We start from the raw sequence: 12525 nt of genomic DNA, 5'->3' as shown, positions 1-12525 counted from the left end.
CCCGTCCTAGCAAGGTCACACCATGAGAGCTTCTAGTCGTATTTGATCATGTGGTTCTTCTGCAGCTGTGACAGACCTGTGCCCACACAGGCAGACAAACCAGAGAACACCAAGGGGAAAGTCAGAATGGCTAAACAAAGGGTAAAATATGTAGAAAACACGCGATAATATTTTTCCAAGGCCTTCCTGCTGCCAATTTCATAATTAGAGGCACCATTCTCTCCCGTTACTGTTCTCAGTCACTCTTCTGGGTTTTCATTGTATTTTTTCACGTGCCAAGGCACATGGCACTCAGAACAGAGAGGCAGGCCCTAAAATTACTCCTTGCAAAATTTGTAGTGGTTTGGGGGTTGATGACCCCCACGTCCCGTCTCAGACCTCCTGACGTGAATGTTACCATAGTCATTTCATCTTCTTACGTCTCTCCCTCGGTTTCCCCATCCGTAAATGGCAGCAGCCGAAACATCTGTCCTGCGTACCTCAGTGCATCCTTGGTTAGCAGTGCGGGAGACTTCTGTACAAGCATACCATCCATGTGGCGTGCTGGAGGCCTTGACCGTGGGTTAGGAAGGCATGAATTCTGTTGTCCCTTGGCCGGGCTGGGTCTGTTTTTGCAGCGTCCCTCCCTTTCATGTCTGTCCAGTGGGGTCGGTAATGCGTGGCATTGGCGCCTGCCGTGTCTCAACTCCTGGAGCAGATGTGAGTTCTTTCCGCAGATGAGATTTTAAAGCAACCCCAACTTTCTTAGAAAAGAGCAGGACACAAGACTTGATGGGAGAATTTGGCAATATGATCAGCTATTTGGTCAATGAATTAACTGGCCCTAGACAGAAGCAGCCAGTTTCTGAAATAAGTTAGGAAAGACCCTCATCAATATTTTATTCAAGTGCTGGCTGAATGTAGAGAGCAGAAGCTCCCCCCTCCCTACCCTTTTTTTTTCTGAACAGAAAAGTAATTTCTGGTGAACTGATGAGATTCCCTATGGCAAAAGAGAAAATACTCATTGATAACCATTTGTTCTGAAACACAAAGGCAGACAGTGGTGGGTTTTTCAATGAGCAGAACCCAGGGACTCCTGGGTACAGGGTGCTGCTCCTGAATCACTGTGTTTGTTAAAGGAAAAATCCTCTTTCTTGCTACTATTTAGCTTTCATTAAAGAATTGTGCTTTTCAATCAAATATTAATAAGTGTCTCCCATTAGTGGCACCACAGAGATAAAGGGTGCTCAGCACTTCTGGTCTCAGTGCCCGTTGCTGGCTCAGCTGTTTCAAAAATAAATAAAAATTAAGTGAAATGAAAGCCTGGCTGCTCTGAAAATTACTTCCTAATAACTAAGCCAGGCTGCAAACTAGTCAGTGACAAAGTTTTTGGTGGGTGGTTCACTTTTCTCTGTCTGCTTTCCAGCTACGAGCTTGCTGCTGCTCTCTCACAGGTGTCTCGTGTCATTTCTTCCCTGTCACATCAGTGCTTTAAATCCCTCCCAGATAGGTACTGAGCTGACATTTCTCCAGGCTTGTTGACTCAGTGCCCCTCACTGAGCCAGACTAGTGGGCTTCCAGGACCCACAACTTGGTACCTGTCAAGCCCTACTGTACTTCCTATGAGAGTCACTATCTGTGAAAAAGGCACGACCCACCTGTTGGCAAGAAAGATTATGTTAAGAGTCCCATCATTGCTCACCCATACCCAAATCTGTATCATGTTCCAAGACGGGCCCCCCACCCCCACGAAACTGTCATGACTGTACACAGATACCACCTAGCACCTGCCAAGCACATGGCAGCCACTCAGCAAGTAGCAAGACTCTGCCTCACATCATGCCATATGCCCACATCTAAACATGCATGTCGCCTTTGGGGCAGTAACCTGGTCTGCCATCTTTTCTAACTTGAAAGATTTGGTTTGAGATGCTTTCAAGCACGGTCATAACACTCAGCTCCTCCTGCAGTGGCAGATTGACCTCCCAAGCTTGCTTCATGAGCCTTCATCGACAAAGCAAGCAGCATGCTGGGAGCCCACAGCTGGCAAGTCCGAGGAGAGGGAGGCTCTCGGAATCAAAGCTTGAGGCTCTGAGCCAGTGCATTTGTGTGACAGTGTTACCTTAGCGTGCTGATTTCCTAAAATGCACTTTTGTTCTCAGCCATAACCCCCCAGTCAGAATGGACTATTGGGGCACAGTTTACAAGGTTTTCCATACCGTGGCAACTGAATGTTTGTAACTCAAAGACAATGATGGAATTTATTTCATGTTTCTTTCACAAAAACTGTAGTCAAATCTCCACTGCCATTTAAGGTAACTTTCTCTTGTTTAAGGATATTCCAGCTGTGTTTATGGTATTCCAACATTCTCCTGCCAAAACCCTTGACAAATGAATTGGCAATATTTGCAGGGATGTTGGCGAGCACAGACTAGATTCAGCCATAGTATCCTCATTTGTTTTTGTTGTAGCTGATCAGGATGTTAGGATAGGGGGTTAGACTCGTAAAACATGTACACAGGGAGGACTGAGTTTTGATCACAACATTTTAGTCTTGCCTGCATAATAGCTTAACATTTAGAAACGTAGGAACTTCCGTCAAATGCCCCCTGGATTATTTATCAACCGTACCTTGTCATCTTGCTCTGGACACAGTCTTCCATTCTCATGTCAGAGATGAGACTGTGCCAACTATTAAGTCCTAGTCTGCCCTCAACCTTAGGTGCCATAAGTGAACGATCTTTCTATGCCAATTTAAAGTAAACGGACCCACATTGGGAATGGGTGATTAGAGTATTAGTTGTGGTGCTCCATTATTACTATGCTGATAATATGTCTTTAATAACCCCTGCCCCTGCTCAGAAAGATGCAGTGAGGGGAATTGGCTGCATTATGATCTCGTCTTGGCAGAATGAGCGTTTATAAACAAGTTTTGCATAGGTTGAAATCTCCTTCATGCTACACACGTTATTTTAAATTACACTTTTTTCAGTTGCAATACAGCAGGCTGCTGCACCTTTTTCAGAGAAGTAGCACAAAAGAGGCCTGGGCATTGTACGTGCTTTCTGAAGTGCTTGTATTTTTGTGTGTGCACAGAGGAAGAATTCGTCGAGTTCTCTAAAAATCCTCCTGCAGCCCAGAGAAGAGGCAGAACACCTGAGTTACGCTACCCTTTCAATTGCGATGACAAGTGTACTAGATGTGTTCCAAAATCTCCGCTGTGACAGGGCCCTGCTTTCCTTGGATCCTGTCTGTAGGAGGAAATTACTTCGAGAAACCTTTCCCCAGTCAATCATTCATCTGTTTTAGCAGCAAGAAGGCAACCTCGCCGAAATAAAAGGAATTAAACTCCTTCATTTCTACTAGCAATCTCTCACTTTCCAAAAATGGAGACAATAAATAATTGCAAGGTTGTCCACATTTACAGATGAAAATTTTTCTTCTTCTTCTTCTTTTTTTTTCCTGCTATTATGTGTTTGGAGGCCTTAAGACGGTAACATACAGACTATCTTATCTAACCCGTCTGCCTCCCCCAAAATGTAGCTTCATTGTTGGGGTACATGCATCTTTTCTCCCAAATCTACTTTCTCTTGTGTTTTGATCAATAGCCTGAAAACTGGCTGCTGAGACAGCACACACAACAGGCTAGAAAAGTTAAGAAGAAAGACCCTTCAAGGGGAGGTTGTCCTGTCAAGACCCTGTGACCACCACCCCCACTCCCTGCACCCAGAAGCAAATTTTTAGTAGAAAAGGGGATAATTATGACTTAAGTTATTTCTGTCCACAGACAGTCATCTGGTCAACTTGCAGAAGGAGCCAGCAGCCGCTCCTGATGGCAGGAGCTCATGTGGGTGAGAAGCCACACTTGTGAGGTCTAACCCTAAATAACCACCACAGCATTTCCAGCGGTGTTGGAAGAAAATTGAAATCTAGCCATAGTACTACCACGACCTATTATTTTAGAGAGATTACACAAGTTAAAAAGCCACCAATCCAGGAAACATTCAGTTCTGAAGTTGCTTAACTTCATCCAGAGCAGCATAGAGAGCAAAATTTTTCAACATGTGCTCTCACTTCATAAATGACACAGTAATTTTCTCTCCAAAGTAACTGAACGCAGCGCACAGTACAAAACTTGACAGAGCCACGGAGGAGGCAACTTCGCTCTTACTGTACTACTGCCAGTAGGATAGAAAGGTCAGAGAAGTCATCACAGCTGGCAGATCACTTATTTTGGGCTGGGATGAGGATCATATAATTAGAAGTATCAGTGGAGCTTTAATTGCAGGTTTCATACCCAAAAGGGCAATGGGTTGAGTTTATAGAAGTATAATTTCATTGTTGTGTTGCTAACACTCTTCTTTTTAGACCTGTTAATTACTGTATACCTCTCTCTAAGTTATTTACAAAAGTCCCACTTGTTCCGAAATTGTGGTGAATGTGTACACTGTGCCTTATTGATTGTTGTTGACATTTTGTTTTTTTAATGCCTTCCTAACCTCCATTTGGAAGCTGTCAGTTTGGCACATGTGCCTGGATAATAAGAGCAAATGAAGTGAAGGAAACAGTTCTTTTGACTATGAAGAGCAGTCAGTCCCAGCTTCACATGGTTTCAGATATATGTCCATTAGATCATTTGCTTTTGCCTCCGTTGTGCTCTCAAGACAAGAAACGGGAAAAGAAAAATCTCTCGGTGTTACTTCCTCTTTCAGTAACATCTGTGATAATGACAATGTTTTCAAAGAGATATTCCTTTCAAATGGATGGTAAATCTGGGACACCGTCATTTCACCATAGAGCTGAGTATTAATATGAAGCTGGTAGAGGACCTGTCACCAGTCTCACACTCTATTACACACGTCATCTAGGTGCCTTAGTGTAGGTTGCCGAATTGCTTTTATTGGTGACAGAGCCTGCAGCCAGTAGTTTTAAGTAAAAGCTTCACCAGCTGCTCTGACGTCAGAGAACTCTCTGCCCAGCTAAGCATTCCTACTAGACTGTACTTCAGGCCTCAGAAGGCCAGCTCTACTGGGAGATGAATGCAAGATCAGTCACCCATGCACTGAGAGTTCTATGTGTTAAAAATTGCAGCATATTGCAAAAAAATGCATTGACTTATTTTATGACGATGCTGTTGTGCTTTTGGGTTAATGGGCAGGCATTGTTGTTTGGTTAAAAGGTGCTAGTACAGTTTGACTTGATAATCTCACCAGGTACACATGTAGAGCAAAAGAAGGGAATAGGGTTTAGGGCTCACAAATGGATTTATTCAACCCAGACCATCCGCTGGTTGTTTAGATGTAGAGCATCCTGTCGGGTGTCCTGGCAACAAGGACAACCATCTCGCCACGTTGATGCCGGAACTCCATCCACTCTCTTGCCTTCACTCTGAGATGACAACAGGCTTTTCAGCCTCTCCGTGTTTAGATCTGCTTCATTTGGAAATCTTTTAAGTAGTAATAATAATAATGTTTTGAGTAAATTGAGTGGAACACTAAATTATTCTCTGATACCTAAGTTCAAACTGTGCAAGGCTAAACAAGCTGGAAATCAATGCACTTTTAAAGTCATTAGAGATCCTAAGTGAAATAAGTCTGCGTTGCTTCAGCTCAGCTCTTAGTGTGCTGTGGTTTTATTATAAAAATCAGCCTGCATCTGCATTAATTTCACAGTCTTTTTCTCTAAGAAGCCCAAGGGTGCATGATGAATAAAATGTGAGTTTCAAAAGGCCGTGTTTTTCTTAGTGAAAAGGGCAGTGAGCTGTGTAGCCGCAGTGGTGACCTGCACGGTGGCCAGTGCGGCTACGAGGTGCGAGGACAGGCAGTGGGAAGTCCAGTTATTTTTCAGGACAAGAAAAAAAGTAACCATGGACTGTGTGTTGGGTCTCACAGGAGATACTCAGAGAAGTAATGTACATTGTCTCATGAATGTTAGACTTTAGGTCAAATCACTGGTATGTATCAGAAACTTACAACTTCCAAAAGTCATAAAGATTCTACACAAATAAAAAATCCATTGCAAATTTAAAATTTTTGCTTTATATGCAGTGTTGAGTCTTCTCAGAATAATATAGCATTTGTTTTTGTTCATAATTAATAAGTACTGGTTTGTACGGGATTTGGTATATTGGTTTACATTTGAATCTCATCAATGTATATTTATACACGTATACTTTTTAACTACCCAGAAGAGATTTAGATATATTTATTTGCTGACATTTCGAGCTCTTGGAATTTTATGCTCATTTGCCCTTGGAGGATTTTATTATTTGCTGCTTAAAAATCAACACTAAAATTTGAAATCCAGAGCCCTAATATGTTTATGCCCTAAGTAGAGATAATCAGCCAGGCAGAAAATGTGAAATAACAATTTTTTATTTTAAAAAATATAAACTAGATCTTGCTAATGTCAAACCCCTGGCTAGAAAGAGTACCCAACTTCCTTCTCCTCGTCTCCATTTCGAAAAGTAAACTAATCAATCAGCAGATCTTTCTCCTTTGATCAGATTAGCAGGTCAGCACTGTGAGTAAAAAGCGAAATACGATACAACCAGAGGGAGAAGTTGTTTATTTTTATGTACTACTGAGAACAGTGTCGTCCTGTGGCAGTTCTCGTAGACCGTGTTGGTTTAACAAGCGTCCAACCCTTTTGTCTTGTTGTTTTTTGTCTTTCCTGCTCCCTGTCCCCTTGTTTCCCACAGGCTGTGCGTTTGTCACATTTTCTACAAGGGCAATGGCACAGAATGCAATCAAAGCCATGCACCAGTCTCAGACCATGGAGGTACTGTATCATCTGCCCTTTCTTTGTTTTCTTTGTGCAAATGATGGGGATGGTAACGCAGTTCTCTCCTGTGTGCATCGTTCACATGACAATCACAGATTTAAACTCTCACCATCTTTCTCCATTCATTCATACTCATTCTCTCTCCTCTCCCCTCTCCCCACCCCTCCCTCCCTCTCTCTCTCTCTCAATCTTTCCCCTAATGACTTGAAATGGATTTAGGAAAGCCTTCCACCTGCTCTCTATTATTTCTTGAGCCTTTTATTACAGTGGCCAAGGGTCTGCCATGTAAGGTCATGATGCAGTTTAAGCCAAGTAATATTTTGTACCTAAAGGGTCACTTCCACCCCTCAGCCCAAGGTTAGTACGGATTAAATACGGGCAACCCCCACTCTAAATTTGCCCTGTGCTCACAGAGTTCTTTTTGCTCCTTAATGTGGGATCAAGTTTTCTTTCATCAAACAGAACTGTGTTTTTGCATCAAGAATGTCGGAGAAATTAACTCTTTCTCCCACTTCATTTAAACAGTGGCAATACTCTTGGATGAGAGTCCCTTGAAAAATTAGATTTGTCTCCTTACTAAAAAAATGAACAATAACCCAGAAACATAAAGGCTCAAATTTGGTCTCCTAATGAGACATAGCGGATTTAAGGGAAGATAAATACGTTGGCCTGGGTGTGCACCCACCAATGCAGGATAGAGGGCTCTATACTTTTCGTCTGTGATTTGGGTCATGGCCTTTCAGAATTTTGCACAAAAGCATTCCAAGAGTGATATGCTGTTACTTATTCTGTATTGTCTGATAGAATCATTTGGAAGTGCATGTGCTGCTGTATTATGTACTGTATCTTCGTGTATGGGTGATCTTTTCCACAGGTGGCCTTGTGGCTTTATCTGAAGTTATATTTTTCATCTTTGGGAAAAAATTTTCAACTTTATTTAATCTGCAAAAATTTCTTTATTGACTGAGCTTCTTTTTTTGGCCTCCATTTTTGGGGGGTGGTTATTTTTTGTTTGTTTGTTTTGTTTGTTTTTTGCAATGCTGCATCTCCCAAAGCATGCTGGGAGCTAAGTGCTCATTATGCGTCATGTTTTGTGGGCACCTTTTTTATGGTGAGCCAAAAGGTGGGTGGGAAGGGGGGAATGAGTGTGCATGGCCTTGTCACTAAGTGTTTATTGTACTTTTCTGAGTTTTGATATCAGCATTGCAAAGCCTATTGTCTTTTTCGAACTTCATTTTGACTTTGATATTCCTAACATATCTTATATAATCACTGTGTTTTCCTTTCAGTGCAGTGCATTTTTAAGATACTCCCACCCCCCTACCTGAAGGCAAGCTCAGGTGAAAATCCGGCCATGATAGGAGATAATTAGCAGGATGTACACTACCTAGGAAGCCAGTCTTGTACAACATGCAGTCACCTGAGTGGCAGTTTTTGTCCCTCCTTTCTCTGAACTGGGGCTGCTCTGTTACTGTGGATCAGTCTGATTTCCAGCTCCATTTCAGTTTGGAGATTAAAACAGGTGCTGTTAGGAAAAAGAAAGTCTTTACCTGTATTTATTATCTTCCATGTATGTGTTTCACCCTTAATTATTTTTATTTTCCATGACTGAGTGATTTGTACCTGAATTGGTCTCATCGTAGATCATTTTTTTAGTCTAAATTCTTTCAGCTTTGTTAGAGACAGTGCCATCCAGCCCCCGCGCTCAGAGCGCCTCACCGCCAGCAGAGCCACAGAAGGCTAGTGTGGCCTGGATTCCCCTGTTAGCCCCGAGGGGGCGCTGGAGGGCAGGAAGCAGACCGGGTGTGAACCCGACCCTAGGAACGGCAGGCTCTCAGAGTGGGAAGGTGCTGCTGTACAGGATGGGGTGTACTGATTCTTAAGAAGTCCTTGATCCTTTGTTACTAATACCTACTATAAAAAATAAAATTTGGTGCACGTGTTTGAAATCTGGACATCCATGCTTAAAGAATGAGGCCCTCTGACACTTAAATGTCTTGTTTAATTCAAAAATATTGACATTTGAATGGAAAATGATACATTATGCAGTTACATTATAGTGGTACAACTGAAGTATGTTTTTTTTTTAACGAATTACATTATTTTCAGGACTCTGGCTCACATCTTTAATCAAGATGTATTATTTAAGAGATTCGAATTGAAAATGATGTGAATGTCAAAATTTAAAGGACACATTTTCTAAAATAATTACTTTATAATATTGTGCCTTTTCTTTTTCTACCTTCCTCCAATCTATTCCTATCCCATTTTTCCGTTTCTTGGTTTAAACAAGAAGTAGTTGAGCTATAATCCTTGGCCTGATTTTCTGCTTTTATATCATCTTTTCATATTTAAGGAAGAAGAAAAACAACAGTAAGTGTACTGGTAGGAGGAGATGCTATCATTGGTTACGGAACAATCTGGTACAGCCATAATAACCCTTTTCCATGCAAAACCCTTTCTCTATATAATTTTCCTCTTCAGAGTATTTTGCCCTCTTTAAGGAATGAAGTGCTGAAATACGGAGCAGATGAAGAAAAATGAAGCCTAGCTTTTTTTAAAAAAATGGTGGAAATACCACTTTTGTGCAATTTTCTGACATTTAACATTCTGCACTGTGACTCTGGCTACCAGAGCTGAAGACCGACACGCTGGGAACTCAACAAAGTCACCTCATTCTTTCACATTTTTTGGTAACCACAGACATGATAGCCTCACATCTTCATAGCTACCTCCCCAGTAACTACCCAAGGTGATAAAGAAATGCAAGTTTGTTTTCTAGGAGAAAGAAAAGTGACCCAAAGGGGAAAGAAAGGATAAGCTCATTTAAATAGGAATATAAAATTTCTGAGAGGAGTGAGAGAGGTCTATTATCATGCTGAGTTTCAGTGAAAGTTTTTTTTTTTAATCACTTGGGTAGAATTACTTCTTTTTACCTCAGCAAAATTTTAACAGCTTTAATTGTGATGAAAAGTGAAGGCAAGCTACACTTAAGAAGGAGAAGAGATGGGGAGGGGGGGGGAACTGTGGAGTGTTCGCCCAGTGCAGCGGTTTGAAAGGCACTTCCCCGAGGAGGCCTCTCCAGGCCTTGGGAAGTCAGGCCCTTCTTTTCCCTGATGATTTCATCTGTATCAGACATGACTTCGCCCTATTATATGACCCTTGGCCATTCCTCACCACCCCCGTTCCTTTCCTTTTGAAGGAAGTGAAACCTGAAAGAAGCACCTAGAAGACTGGGATTTGTTAGAAAAAGAAGTCGAGTAGACTTCTCCCTCTACTCCCTCTACCGTTGATGCTGTATCTCCTTTGATTGACCTATCCTTTTTTTGGTTCGCAGTAGCTCTGGGACTGTGGGTGATGTAGATAAGGTACGGAAGGCAGGGAGATCTTTCTGAAAACATGGGAACAATTACATTGGTCATTGCCTATGTTCTGTGAATATCTCCTCCATTCATCTGTGTTTCCACTTCCGATTATGTTGCTGGATCAGTATGATCCCCACAGTTCCAATTTAAAAATACAGAACTGAACATTGGAGAGAGTGAAAAAACAAATGAATGAGAGATGTTTTTATTCCCATCACAACTCCCGCCCTCAGCTTGTCCCCTGTTCACCTGTGGAAAGAGGCAGGCACCCAAAACAGGCCTCTCTCTCAGACAGGTAAACCATGAATGAAGCTTAGTTAAAGAACACTGGTGAGGTCTCTCGTCTCTGAGGAGGTCCTCGAAGGTTGAAGGAAGACACATGAAGAAGGAAGGAAGGAGAGGCAGTTTAATAAAGAGAACAAGAAAACAAATGGCTCCATCGACCACCAGATCCCCAAAGAAACCAATGGCAGTATCTGGAAATTTCTGTTGATGTTACAGTTCAGAGAAGAAGAAGGAATATCACCATTTTAAAACCATTCCAGACCCTTCCATGTTGCTCCAAGATAGTTCAGAAAGCTAGGTCCAGTGCTGAGTTTTGTGAGCGGGTTTGACCAGGCTGTAACTCCCTCTTCACTTTCCGCTGTGTCTGACCACAGGGCTGCTCTTCACCTATTGTGGTGAAGTTCGCTGACACTCAGAAGGACAAAGAGCAAAGACGCCTCCAACAGCAGCTCGCACAGCAGATGCAGCAGCTCAACACTGCCACCTGGGGGAACCTGACGGGTCTGGGCGGACTCACCCCGCAGTACCTGGCGGTAAGTGCAGCAGGCTGCTCGGGGCTCGGTCCCCAGGAGAGAGGGGGGCATAGCCACTGCAACTCTTACAACCTACTTGTCCCCCGAGTGTGCCAAAGAATTCATTTAGGGGGCGCTTTGAGTCTCAGGAAATTATTGAAATCAGCACTGATGCAGAATATTTTTTCAAGCTAAGTGGATTAGCATAGCACATGACTAACTCAATTCCTGCCTGATACAGGCTGAGCAGAGTCCCACAAGGAAGGCTGACTTTCTCGACAGGCCGTTATTTAAGGGTGCTGAGGCAGTGGGGTTGGGGGGCTCACTGCCTCAGAGGTCAGTCCATTCCACGCCAGGGCCTCCAATGAAATCCACGTGGAACTCTCCTCCAGTGATCCCGGGTCTTCCCGTGAAACTCCGTTGACTAGATGAAATATTTCTTACTTTATCTATTTGGTACCAAAAATTTAGATCTGATTTCGGGCCAGATAGACCCAGTTTTTTCAGTCATCCCTCCCGTTTCATCGCCTCTAAACCTTTTGGTTTCTTGATTTTCCCAGGAGCCTATTGTATTTCACTCTATCAATGTCTTTATTAACATGCAGTCGCCTGAATCGAAGACAATTCCCCCTGTAAGACCTCCGCAGCGCCAAGCAGTGGCCCTAGTGTGGACTCAAAAATCTCTCAGTCTAGCTTGAGAGTGGCATTTGCAGTAACCGTGCCACGTGCTACCCCAAAGGCAGCCAGTACGCCTCCAAGTTTTCATTTATCTTTCCTTGAACTCCTGCCAAACCATGCCACTGTACACCTTTTTTCAGTTTAAACCTAAGTGCTGGACTCCACGTTTGTTAATGAAATTTCCTGTGGTGCGACAGGGCCTTCTTCCCAGCCTCCTCTTCCCACGCATGTGTGCGTGTTTGTGTGTCTGTGTCCTGACACTGTCCCTCCCGGGACTGTATTGTCCACTAGACTGACTTTGTCACAGAACCTGTCCTGTTCTGCAAAATAGTCCTCCCCGTGGCTTTGAGAAGTCGGCCTACTCACCTGTACCAGCGAGAAAAGGGAGACTCAGAGAGGTCCCCTCACTGGACCTGAAGTCACGCTGCGGGCGGTCCGGCAGGACGCAGCCCTCTGTGTGTCCTCTCCGTGTGGCCAGGCTGCCTCTCAGAGAACAGACATGTCTCCTGTTCCTTTTTTGCCTACTGGGGCCCTGCATGTGATAGCTACTCGACACATACTTGACTAATAAATGAGGAGCGTGCTTCTCCTGTCTTCGTCTGCTCCCTCACTAAAACCATTGACCCAATTACTGCTACTTCCACGCCCTTGCTCCATCTGACCCACAAAGACACCATGGGAGGGTTTGCCAGTGTCTTGCTAAAAGTGTGTACACTCTGCCGTGTCTTTTTCTTGGTCTGTCAGTCTGGAAATTATATGGAAAAAAATGAGTCTAACTTAATTTATTTTTCACAAACTGGTGCTTTTCAGATGTTCACAGACCATGTTAATAGTGTATATAAGAATTTTTATCAGAGATGGAAGTCAAGCTCGCCTTTCCTTTTCACGGTTTCTGAGACTCCAGCTTCCCACTCCACCATTTC

At 43.2% G+C, this 12525-nt stretch overlaps 1 protein-coding gene across 7 annotated transcripts in view; it reads left to right on the top strand.

Moving 5' to 3' along the window:
• Positions 1–12525, top strand: part of CELF2 (CUGBP Elav-like family member 2) — a 504761-nt gene that overhangs the window by 433426 nt on the left and 58810 nt on the right. For all 7 annotated transcript variants that reach the window (XM_037065948.1, XM_037065950.1, XM_037065951.1 and 4 more), the window contains 2 exons: positions 6680–6759; positions 10787–10945. In XM_037065948.1, the coding sequence (XP_036921843.1) occupies positions 6680–6759; positions 10787–10945 (239 nt within the window). The remainder of the gene's footprint in view (positions 1–6679; positions 6760–10786; positions 10946–12525) is intronic.

The sequence above is a fragment of the Sturnira hondurensis genome, unplaced genomic scaffold (genome assembly GCF_014824575.4).
Source record: "Sturnira hondurensis isolate 20B ecotype Veracruz unplaced genomic scaffold, ASM1482457v3 Scaffold0016284, whole genome shotgun sequence".
Lineage (NCBI taxonomy): Eukaryota > Metazoa > Chordata > Mammalia > Chiroptera > Phyllostomidae > Sturnira > Sturnira hondurensis.
Note: the sequence above shows the minus strand (reverse complement) of the source record. Positions and strands in the feature narration are given on the sequence as shown.